Source organism: Diabrotica undecimpunctata, chromosome 5 (genome assembly GCF_040954645.1).
Source record: "Diabrotica undecimpunctata isolate CICGRU chromosome 5, icDiaUnde3, whole genome shotgun sequence".
NCBI lineage: Eukaryota > Metazoa > Arthropoda > Insecta > Coleoptera > Chrysomelidae > Diabrotica > Diabrotica undecimpunctata.
The window spans coordinates 49,447,134-49,460,411 of record NC_092807.1 but is presented as its reverse complement, the minus strand read 5'-3'; the positions used below and the strand labels follow the sequence as shown (position 1 = coordinate 49,460,411).

The following is a 13,278-nucleotide window of genomic DNA, read 5'->3' as shown; positions in this document are numbered from 1 at the left end:
AAAACTTTTTTTATTTCATCTATGTCTTCGTACGAAGTAGCTATTAAATAGTAGTCCGGCCTTTCGTACCTTGCAATCTTGATTTCAGTAAGCTTATGTTTCTGGCCAGCTTCATCAACATCAAAGTTGGTACCGATTTGTTTTTGGAGTGCCTTGAAATCATAAAAATCTGCATGAGTTCTTTCACTTCAAATGGTTTTCCGGTCCTCTTTGCTTCTCTAATTAGAGTCACATATTGCTGAGGTATATAAATCGGTCCACATTTTAGGTGTCGCCTTACCTGTTTTTCCATGACAGAATGAACTCCGTCTCCTTCCATTCCACGATTTTCCATAGTTGATTCGGTCTCAAAATGTTCAATTCCATGTCTTTCTATACGGGTATTAGTTGTCATCGAATGCCATAGTCTGTGAACTAGTGCGCATTTCGATGCGCATCGCCCCGCCTCGAATTTTCCCATTGGCTCTTGACCTGGCAATCCCTATTTATCGCTCGAACAGCGCATATAAATATTGGCGATTTTCAGGTCAGTCCCTCACGGGCTCTCCGAGAGCTTAGTGCTCTCGGGGCTCTGCTTCCTGCATTTATTTTTCATACTCTGTGGCTGAGAATTGTTTCAACTTAACTTGTTTTATTTCGACGAAGAAATTGTCATGTAAGAAATATCTTGCCTTTTTCAATGCAAGACACCGAAGATAAATATTTTCCAAGTCCAGAACCCGAAAATAGACTTAAGTAGAGGAGCTCTCGACGTTAACTCCGAAGCCCTCTACAGAGCACCCGGGGATATCAGAAGGTGGTTAGACCCTTATTTGTTCCCCCGAGGTGACATAGTCTCACAATAAATTTGGGTGGATACGGTTTCAGGATTTATAGCCTCTCTTGTACCTACAAAACAAAAAATGCCAGAGTTAAACTTAAACTGTACATCCGGTGTTATGGTTTCGAAAGATCTCTGATTATTAGTCCTTAGATATGCACTTACCACGTACGCCTTCCATGCACTCAATGTAACCAGGGCCATCAAATTCAATTTCTGACGTTATAGAATTATCACCGTCCTTTACTACTTCATATTGCACGGAATTGTCGCGAACTAGGCGCAGCATCAAGGCGGTTCTTGAATTGGTATTCATTGTGCTAAAGAAATAGGAAGGAAAATACTAATTATGTTTGCTGAATGTATTTATACAACACGACAGCCCATGTATTAAGGAATGTGATAATCCAATGTGTTAAAATGAAATTCTGACTCAATGAACAGTGAAGGGCCAACTCCGTATTAAGCTATATACAGCTATTAAAAACTCAGTTTCAAGATTTTCTTAAATTCACGACTTTTAAACGACTAATAATAATAAGTAATAACGTATTATCTCAGCATAGATCAATTATAGCTATCCTACAGTAACGCCTTAGCACATAATGTAAAAGTATTGCAAATTATCTACCGTCGGAAATCTATTTCTAATCAAGTTCGCATTACAGCCATAACACAAGTTAGGGCAGTCAGCAACGTCGACTGTGTCACACAAACCCACAATTTAAATTTGCACTACTGCCATATTATATATACTGCCATACAGGTTAAGGCACTAGAGAAGTTTTACTTGAGTAATTTTTCTTGGTTAAAAAATGCATGATCACATGTTAGGGCAATATTAAAAAAATTAATCTACTTACCGCACATCTACTCTCGACCACAGCGTAACGTAAACTGTCTTGTGGCGACCTTGCTGTCGCAGGGAGCGCCAACACCGGAAAATGTCATAACGACATAGGCGCGATATCTTGGTTTTAACACTTACACTGCCACCATAGTGAGAAAAAGAGGGTCCTTCTGGCCGTAAATATTTTCCCCTCTATATACACACACAATTAAAAACAAAGCATATATTTACACGTTTCTTTTCAAAAAAACGTTAATTTGCGTTTGTTGGAGATGAGAATCACCATATGATTCACGCGGCCTTGTTGGCTGATATCGTTTATTACAGCCGTGTGCATCATATGCCGATTCACACAAAAACAAGTCCATATAATTCACGCGGTCTTGTTATCTAATATCGTTTATTACAATATTATGCCCATTCCCACAAGATGAGTCATTTCTTGCAAAAATGCAATTTCGCAAATATCGCTATAAATGGATATTATTCATTTCCAAGCGTTAGCCCGTAGGTGTTAGTCGATTTCTCTGAGTATTTTGTGTAAATCTTTATACTGTGAAAATGAATTACGAAAAAGAACAAGAAAAATTAAATCGTCTGTGGCAGGAATATCTTTCAGATAAAGATAATGAACCATTTGAAGATTCTGATGATGAGTTTCTCCCTAGTAATTCTGATAGTTCTTTAGATAATGAACCAATTAAAAAAAAAGTAAAATTAATAAATCAACCAAGTAGGTACTTCTGGCACATCAAGAAATATATCTGATAGTGTAATGGAAACAATAAATAATGTTATTGAAAACAATTTAGAAGAAAGTGAAGATGAGGATAAAGAAAGTGAACACATTGATAATAGTGCGAATTTATCGTGGAAAGACGTGAGTGGACAGTATATGAAATTATTTGATTTCACTGAAATAGATGGTGTAAAAGCAGAACTACACGGTGAATATTTTGATAAAGGTTATAGGAGTTATTTCTTACTGACGAGGTATTGGAATTAATGGTGACGGAAACAAACAGGTATGCAAATCAGCTAAAAAGTACTGTAAAATTAACCGATGCCAGAATTTCTGAATGGCGTGATACAAATGTTGAGGAAATAAAATGTTTTATTGGGATCTTGATTTGGATGGGCTTATGTCGTTTTCCTACAATTGAAAGTTATTGGTCTAAAAGTAGTCTGTACGATAATAAAATGAAAAATTTTATGCCTTGCAACCGTTTCCAATTATTACTCAAGACATGGCATTTTCATAACAACGAAATAGTAACAGATGATAGATTACAAAAAATTTCTCCTTTGACAAACCTGTTGATAAAAAATTTTCAAAAACATCTTGTTCCCAAAGAGAATATATGTATAGATGAATCATTAATACCATTTAGAGGACGGTTGAGTTTTCGGCAATATATTCGGTAATAAAAGATATAAATTTGGTATAAAACTGTACAAATTATGCATCGAAAAAGGATACACCTATAACTTCCAAATTTATTGTGGCAAGGATAAACTACCAAATCAATAGTCCTCTGAAAATGTAGTACTGACTTTGTCTAATAACCTACTGGATAAGGGACGTACAATTTATACAGATAATTATTACACCAGTATTTCTCTAGCCCATAAATTACAGAACAGAAACACTCATTTAGTTGGAACTCTAAGAATCAACCGAAAATTAAATCCCAAACATATAATTGATACAAAATTGCAAAAAGGACAAACAGTTGCAGCTGAAAGTAATACAGGAGTGGTGATTCAAAAATGGAAAGACAAACGCGATGTTTATACTCTAAGTACAAAACACACTGCCGAACTCACAGAAGACAGCCAAAAGCCAAAAGTTGTAACTGACTACAATAAACATAAAATATACATCGATATGTCTGACCAAATGAAAACATACACCACCTCATTGAGAAAGGGAGTAAAGTGGTATAGAAAGTTAGCAATTGAACTGCTTGTGGGTACTACGTTAGTAAATTCGTATATATTACACCAAGAAGTTTCAAATGAGAAAATGACTATAACAAAATTCAAAGAGAACCTTGTAGTAAGCCTAGTAAAGTCCATTCAACAAAACCCTAATCCTAACGACAGTCATTTGTTGGAAGACGTAGGTTTCAGTAATCGTCGAAGGTGTGTTGTTTGTTATGAAAATATTGCTAAAACTGGACGAAAAAACGCTCAATTGAAAACTCCTCAGTCAAGATATCTTTGTACACAATGTAATAAGCATTATTGTTTGAGTTGTTTTTTTGAAATACACAAATGTACAAAATAAACATAACTTTTAAAATTTTGCAATTTTTATTAATAAATAAAGTTTTTGTTAATTTCTTATTAAAATAACAATGTATGAAAATGATAATTTTCGTTAAAAAATAAATAAATAATAGTTGACTTGAGTATACAGTTTTTATCAGTAACCCACTTTTCAGGCTGTGAGAATGAAACATTGGTTAACATATTTCAGAGGCCAAATAGAGTTTCTGTTGCTTACAGCCGTCTATTTTTAAACTGCCTTAACGATACATTGATATGAGAGACCAAAACTGCTTCTCGCAGCTTTTATAATTTGTGATGCGTGAGAATCGATATTTGATTCTCGTGGCTGTAAAGTCATATTACCCGTGCATCACGTTATGCTTCTCATGGCAGTGAAAGTGAAGATAACTAAATTACCTATATGAAATTATTGCACAATGAAAACAACACCTAAATGAACATATTAGGCCAAAAAAACAATTTTCCATTTTTTTAGGGTTATGGCACTAACGAAGTCGGAGAGCGAATTATTCATGGCTTTTTAAATTGGAAATTAATTGTTCACTTAACCATTTAGTAAAAATTTCATTGTTCATTTCTACATGATAATTAGTTACTTTAGATTTTAAGCAAAATAATAAACTTGCTTCAGTACCAAATTCTTTCGAAGGACCAGCATGAACAATTATAAAATGTTTACCAGCATACCATTCTGGCTTACGTATACTTTTAACACGCTTGCCTTGCCATGAAACTGTGTTATTTCCAAATAATGATTTGGTTTGATTTGATTAATATTTAAAAATATTTCTACTATCCAGTTTGTTTTATTTTCCTTTGAATAAATCCACGTTTCCTCCAAAAAACAAGGTCTCTGGGATGAACACTATTAAGATTTTTCATGTATTTGCGATGGGACCTGGCTCTTAAAGAAGTAATACTGTTGCGCTCAATTAATGCTCTTCGATTATTGTCTTTTTCGTATTTATATCCCAATTATTTAAATAAAATTCTAATAGATGTATAACACCAGATAAGTACAGAATAAATTGCATTGTTCTAACCAGTTCAATGTAAAAAAATAAATAGTTTGTTTTTATAAAACTGTAAAAAGTGTCAAATTAAAAAACACAAGAAAATTGACTTAATATTAATCAATGGATTTAGCATAAAGTTAATCAAACTGCTTTTATCAATTTTTTTGGATCATATATTTATATAAAGTAGTGATTAAAAAATACCTTCTATTTTATGAAAATTCAGATTCAGAAATTAGGACTTTCTTTGTTGGTACATATCATATACTGTATTTCGCACTGCCATTTTTGATCCCTCAGATAGCTTGGTTGTATTTACATAAATTTCAATATTTTACCTGTTGAACAGATAAAAATGGCTCTAAAGTTCCTCCATTCAGTTTTTTCTAATTCGAAATACTCATTTAACTTATTCAAACACATTTAACATAGGTTGTTGTGCTTGAGAAACAAATGGTTTACCAGGCATACTCTAAAAATAAAAAACAAAAAAAAAATTATATCACTTCGTCGATGTAGTTTTAACCATATTTAATTAACTAAATGTCAATTTAGATGTTGAAATAAGTATTATATTATTCGTCATTAGCTAATAAATTAATTCTAACCCTAATAAACGAACACGAAGGTAACGGTTAGTCGTTATAACAATTGTTTGATAAAAAATATGTATATTCAAAGTACGACAAAGGATTGAATAATTAAACGACACGAAAATAATTTATGAACACACTACAAACGCTGCCAAAATAAAACAATTACCAGTAGGTGAATCAATTACCGACCATCATCCTATGACTGTCTTTGTTCGATGTATGCTATTGTGTATAGACAGGCGGCTTAAGTTCATCATTATAGTTTATGTTAGTAGGAAAGAGACGTAATATAAAAAATAATTCGTGAATAGTTGTGCAAATATTCAGCTGTTGGACTGTAATTACTTTTCTCTCTTCTATTGAAGAAGGTAACATTATACTATATTTCGTACCAATAACATTAACACTGTCAAAATTTTTATACTATTTACATTTTTTAACAGTATAAATTTTTTTTAGTTCGATATATTTGATAGAAAACTACATTTAATAAATTGATCCAGCAGGTTTTTATCATAATTTATATTGATTTAGCAATAGCACTGGATATAGGTCGTAGATGTTTATGTGAACAGTAGATGCAGAAAATGGAAGGATTAGATCCAAAAATGGATAAATTAAGGCATGCTAGATAAAAAGCAACTATTTTTCAGCTAAGTTAGACGAAATCTACTCGTGGAGGGACTGAGAAATCAGTTTACTACAATTGTATGTTTTCTTAATTTCAATAACAAGATATCCTCGAAATGGACATTATACTATCCATAAAATTTTTGTTTAAACCTTTTTTGGAACATATTTCTGATTTTGATTATTTTGTAGGAGAGCATGTCTATTGAAGAAGTGGCGATGGGATTTGTAAGAGTAGCTAATGAAGCTATGTGTAGACCTATTAGAGCTTTAACTCAAGCTAAAGGTTATGATACTGCACGTCATGCTTTAGCTTGCTTTGGTGGAGCTGGTGGTCAACACGCTTGTGCTATTGCGAGATCTCTCGGAATGTCAACCGTATTTGTACACAAATATGCAGGTATGTATTTTGGTGATATATTTCGACCCCTTTTTCTTATAGCTAAACATCGGATTTATTTATGAAATACATATTTCTCTAAAACACATACAATTTAAATCTCATTTTATTAAAGGTAAGCGCGCATTTGTCCGGACCGGCCCGCAACGAAACGCACCAGTAGATCGGCAATTTAATATATTTGTGTATTCAAATGAGCCAGCTCGCACTTAACGGTAACGAAAAACACTGGTTCACATCGAAACGCATCGAAAAACCGAATAGAATAATTTCGCGGATAGTAGCTTCGACGAAAGAGTTTTTAAATGTTGTTATTTGAGGGTCCTAGTATCAAAGTCGGCAATCTCCACTTTTTACCAAAATTGAGTTAGTTACACCAAATTGTTCGTATTTTAAAACACTATACATAAATAAAGAGAATAAGAATCAAAAACGGCATTATCCGCCTATAAAATAGCATATAAATTTAGCCTAAGAATCAAACACGGCAATCTCCATGAACTTTATCCTAAAATTTTGTACAGTTCAACTACCTAAACGTCACCGTCCAAAAAACTCTAGACATGAAGCAAAAACAACGTCTGTGAAATGCTTTGTACGGAATAGTGTAATAAAGCAAAATATTCCAGTGTGCCAGAAAGCTTTTTTAAACATACTAAATATTACGAAACATCGCCTCACCTACATTATGAAATCATTTTTAAAAACAGGAGAAGCACCAAAGGAAAAAAGAGGCGGTGACAGAAAAACTTCAAATTTTAAAGGAAAACAAGAATCAGTTCAAAAATTTATTAATACTTTTAAAAGTATTGAATCGCATTATTGTCGTTCTTCCACACGTATGCGCTACCTTTCTTCTGATTTGTCAATACAAAAGATGTTCCAAATGTATATTAATCAGTGTTCTCCAGAGTAGAGAGTAAAACCATCATACTTTAGAATGATTTTTAATACTAAGTACAACCTTAGCTTTACTACTCCCCGTACGGATATGTGTTCCCTATGCATTGAGTTTGCAGAAAAAATTAAAAGATCTATAGATGAAGAAGAGAAAAAAAAATTGATTGTTGAAAGAAAAATTCATAAGAAAGGTTCCAACGAAATTTCTTCCGCCGTTTTTGACAGGCTTAACAAAATTGACTTTCACTCTGAAGTAACCACCATTAGACTAATGGCAGATGGCTGCAGTGGCCAAAATAAGAACACTACGCTAATTGGAATGTGTTGCAAATGGCTTTCATCAAGAACACCAACACATGTACAAAACATCGAGGTAATTTTTTCGGTGGTAGGCCATTCTTTCTTGCCAGCTGATAGGGTCTTTGGTAATATTGAGAAAGATATTAAAAAACTGGAAGTTATATCGCACCCAAAAACGTATTTGAAATTGTTTTCAAAAATAGCTACACTTACTCACTTAGGGCAAAATTGCAAAGTGTTTAATTGGAAAGAAACAATCTCAAGTGTTTTTAGACCCACTGGTACATGGCATTTTTCTTTTAAAAATACAAAGCGCTTTTTCCTAAGAAAATGCAAAACTAGAAATATTACCATTAGAGGAGAAATTAATTACAGAACTGATTTGCAAACATTTAAAAGTGTTTTAAAGAAAGGTTGTACGATCTATATGATTGACCCCGTTATTATAGAAAGTGGTCTGCAAAAAGTAAATTCACTTAAGCTTAAAGATGTTGATAAACTTCTCACCAAGCACTTTGGAAATACTTGGAGAACCATGGAAGAACTAAATTTTTTGAAGATATTATCTTTAATAATAATCAACTAGAGCAGCTAGCAGTTCAGGAAGGAAGTGCTGATACAGTTCCAGATACTGAAAAAATGGAGGAAGCAACTTGTGAGTTCTTTGAATAACTTCCTTCTATTTTAGTATAATATTTATATAATATTTTGTTTCTTAAATTACATTATTCTGAAAACAAAGCTGTTTTATTTTTATGAGCTATCATAAATAAAATTACCTGTAAAACTCTCCAAGGTAACATAAATACTTATTATGTTACTTTTATTATGTTCTTGCCGAATTTTAGTATCAAAACCGGCAATATACACCTCTTAGTATCAAAACTGGCATTCTCCATCTTTTTTTTCAATTAAAAAAAAAACTGTTAATAATTTAGGTAAAACTTCTTCACCATTTGCTGTCATTTGCCATTGTCTTATATATTAGACTATATTTGTTTCGATATCACCTAAAATACAGCCGTATAATTGTTTTGCGTTTTACTCAAAAGTCAAAATGATGGAGATTGCCGACTTTGTTACTAGGACCCTCATTTTACTGTCGCTACCTTTTGGTCACATCTTAATACGATTTACTATTGTTACTAGGAATAATCCACAATTTTACTTAAATTTTGTAAAAAAATTTCAATTAAATTTTTTTCGAGCTCTTCGTTTGAAAAAGCGCTGCGTTGAAAGAGCTGGAAGATGGTGCTAAACGCATAAATAAAATATTTAAACAATAATATCTCGTTTAATTTTTAGTACATAGAAATAAAAATAAAATAAAAGTCCTCAGTGTTTTGTATTCTAGCATTTTTTTTAGTTGTAAAATTATTTTGAAAAATGGGGATTTTTGAGAAATTCCGAAAATTGTGTCTTTATTTTAAACTCGATTTTTTCAAAACTAAACCTTTTAAACTAGTTAAATGTCCAGATTTTAATAATTGTATATACATGAAGTAAATTGTAAGTGAACAATGAATAGTTTCAACCAGAGTGGTTTTGGCGGAGGTTGGTTTGTTACATTCTGCGTCACAAAAACGTTTTCCATGAAAAATTTCCATTTTCAGTTTATTCAACATCATATGTTTGAATTTTTGTATTCGATGAATAAAACTTTACTTTCGAACAGTCGTAACTTTGTTAAAATTAAGTTTATGGGAATAATAAAAAATAATTTTTTTTTCTCCAGTTATTCCCGAAAAACCGTTTAAAACGTGCTATTTGACGTGTATTTGTGAACTTCCAGTGACGAATAACTAAAAAACTATTGATTTTCGAAAAAACTCTAAAAACAAGTTCGTCTGAAAATTTTCCACTCTAACTCCCGAGATAAGATGGTAACCACCCTAAGAGGAAAAGGACATATTATCATAGGGTAGTTTTTGATCTTTGAGCTATATTCTACCTACTGTAAAAATTTCAATCATATCCATGCATATAAAAAGAATTCCGAGCAGAAAACGGTCATATCCTGGACTATTACTGTTTAGATTTGGTTCTCATTCTACAATAACTCTTGTTTCTCTAATTATTTTATTCCAAATACTTAGATCCAACATTTTGTTCTCTTTGTAATTAGTTTGCTAATTAAGTGTAAGAATTTCTGAATTACAGGATAGTAATGTTTTTATTTTCAGGCACGCAGGAAATTGTAATTAAATCTCACGTGACTTTCTCCTGAATAAACAAGCCTGTAGAAATTCTTTGTTACGTTTGACGTGATTGTTTATTTACTATTCAATTTCCTATAAATTTTTTTCTTTTTTTTTAATTGCCGTTTTTGCCAGATTCCAGTAATTTCCCTGATATCTTTAAAAACAAAGAAAATAGAAGGTTTTATTCTTTAACAAGTGTTTTAACTTAAACAAGACTTAATTACTAATAAAAAATAACAACAGTTAACAAATCCTTAAGAACAAAAAGAAGCATAACGTAAACTAATATCGCGTTTACTTCTAATAAGAGTTTTAATCGCCGCTTAAGAGTTATGTGTCAACTAGATGTGCAGTATGCGCAGGCAATATAAGAAAGATGAGATTGTTTAATGGAGGCCCTGTGATGTTTTAAGGTGGAATTTCCTTGATAGCAAGAATGTATTTGGTATCTTTATGTGGAGGTTCTTTAAAGAACGAAAGATACATAACAGCAATTTTGTTTCTTTGAACACGTTGTTCCTTTTGCACCATATATAGGAAATAATTTCAGCTTAATGCATGACAAGGCAAGGTCTTACGTATCACGTGTCAATACTGTATATTAAAGTGAGGTAAATATTCAAACTTTGAATTGGCCCCCTCACAATCCCGACATGGATACTATTGGACACTTATGGGATATTGTCAGTAAACAATTAAGACTTTGTTAGCCCCTTTCTGCTTCTCTGCAAGATATAAAAACTATGGCTATTGCCATCTGAAACTCCATAGACTAAAATCAAAAATAGACTGCTTAATATTCAGCAATCCTAGGTGATATGAAGTTGTTATTAGAAGTGAAGGGGGAAACAAGTAATATTAGTAGTTTACGTTGTTTCTCTCTATTTTTTAAAGATAGTAGAAATATATATATATATATATATATATATATATATATATATATATATAGATATATATATATATATATATATATATATATATATATATATATATATATATATATATATATATATATATATATATATATATATATATATATATATATATATATATATATATATATATATATATATATAGTAGTAGTGAAGTATTCCACTTAAAATCTTGAACAGCTTAATCGGCGTGCTTCGATTAGATACAACAATTACCAGCCATAATTTTCGCTTGGATTTCTTTCTTAATATTCGGTCCCCTGGTGAATGTTGCTTTAAATCGGTTTTTTGAGCTTTGTTTTCTTTTACAATGGATAGGATGCTAACCTGGCCCATCAACCCTCCTCTTTTATTCGGGCTTTGGACCAGCTGTGGGCATGAACGCGGCTTCACTAAATGGACGAAGAACTATTGGCAGACCAAGAAAAAGATGGTGCGATAATTTAAACAATATAGGACGCTAATATTGAAGAAGAAACAGGCTTTAAAGCCTACATAGAAGAAAGAAGAAGAAATGTTACTCCTAGTTACTGGAATGTTACTACTTCCTCGAATGTATATATTTTTTCTTCTGTGACTATTGTCAGGTACTATATTGTATATATTGTCGTTCTAAACTTTTCATATATTTGGTCTTTTCTTCGATTATCTATATATTTTTCTTTCTCAATCTCGTAGTAGACTTTTTTAATCTTCTCTTATAAAATTTTAATTTCTTCGTCAGTATTAAGTTCATTATCAACTTAATATTTAACGAATGTAAGCTTTCATGGTTTGTATCCTGTAATAATATATTGGGTTCCAGACTTCGACTTTAGTTGTAGCACACATTATCAAATATATAGGATGAGGGAATAGTCGCAGTTTTTTCCGGAGGACAGATAACCTCTACAGTCGAAGTAACTGTAATAGGAGTATATTATACTAAACATTTAGAAAGTCTGGTTAAATGACAAGTATTGTCAATAGAGGAAACTCACGCTATTGGTAAATACGTCCAGTTAAAGTTCGACAAAAAAAAATATCGGAGACAAGAGATTGTCAAATTATCTGATAGTCAAGCAGCCATCAAAGCACTGAAACCACATGTGATATGAATAAACTGTAATAAAAATGCTTGGAATAATTAAATAAACTAAAGTAAGGAAAGTTATTTACCTTTTCATGGGTGCCAAGACCTCCGGAGTAAAATTGCTAACGGATTAGCCAAAAGAGGTGCAAAAACACCGTTTATGGAATCGACGCCCTTCTGCAGAATTATAGGAAGTTATTGCTGGTAGAAACCGTGAGAGAAATAGACCGCAAAAGGCACTAACATTATTCATTCGTTCATTTAAACAAAAATGAACTACCAATTGTAATAATTATGATTCCAGGCTATTGCCAGCTAACATCAAAGAAATACGTAAAATATCTGGGAGTGACGCTACACCAATATGGTTGATGGGGAAAGCATGTACGGGTGGTAGCCCAGAAGGCAGCGAATAGGGCAGCTGCGATAGGAAGGGTGATGCCTAATATTGGGGGACCCAAATCAGAAAGGAGGAGGGCCTTACACGGGGTTGAGCAGTCAATCGTCCATTACGTGGTAGCTATCTGGAGTGGGACGGCAGAGATACCGACCTACAAAGGGCCCATGAGTAGGGGAAATAGCGATCAAAAATACAGCGAAATAACGTTGTACGGACAAAAAATCCTTGATTGTGTAGTCTTAAAGGGGTCTGTGGATCAGCGTGGGGAAATTGATAGGGCTATGAAATCAGAATACTTGAATTTAATGGGGGGACTGTGATTCATGAATGTTATATAGGGGCGTATTACTAGTTCTTGGAGTATCGAAAAGGTCCTGTGGGGGTTATTCTGAAGGCTGGTAGTAGGTTTGAATCAAATTTCTGAATATTATGTGGATTTTGGGGTAGAATGTGATGGCATTGGACGCTATGAATGAAAATTATGTTGGATTTTCAATCACGAATAATATATCCGGCCGTTGTGGGGTGTATATATGTATGTATGTATGTATGTATGTATGTATGTATGTATGTATGTATGTGTGTGTATGTGTGTGTGTGTTTGTGTGTGTGTAAAAATAAAACATAAATAAAAATAATACTTACTTATAATAATAATAAAACTAATTATTTTTATTGTTACAAAATGTATGTATGTCAGTATACCAGTTTTCTTAGAATCATATACTTTAGGTATGAAAAGAATTGTTTTATTGATGAAAAGTAGGCTTTTGTGTATACTAATAATAATATTCATTTGTGATTAAATATTACTATACAAGTACATATTTGCTTTAAAAATGTCCAGACCAATAATTTTTGAATAA

General features: G+C 32.4%; 1 protein-coding gene across 2 annotated transcripts in view; it reads left to right on the top strand.

Annotated features, from left to right (window-relative positions):
- LOC140441296 (5-oxoprolinase) overlaps nucleotides 1-13,278 on the top strand; it is a 401,235-nt gene that overhangs the window by 97,986 nt on the left and 289,971 nt on the right. For both annotated transcript variants that reach the window (XM_072531924.1, XM_072531925.1), the window contains exon 8: nucleotides 6,400-6,607. In XM_072531924.1, the coding sequence (XP_072388025.1) occupies nucleotides 6,400-6,607 (208 nt within the window). The remainder of the gene's footprint in view (nucleotides 1-6,399; nucleotides 6,608-13,278) is intronic.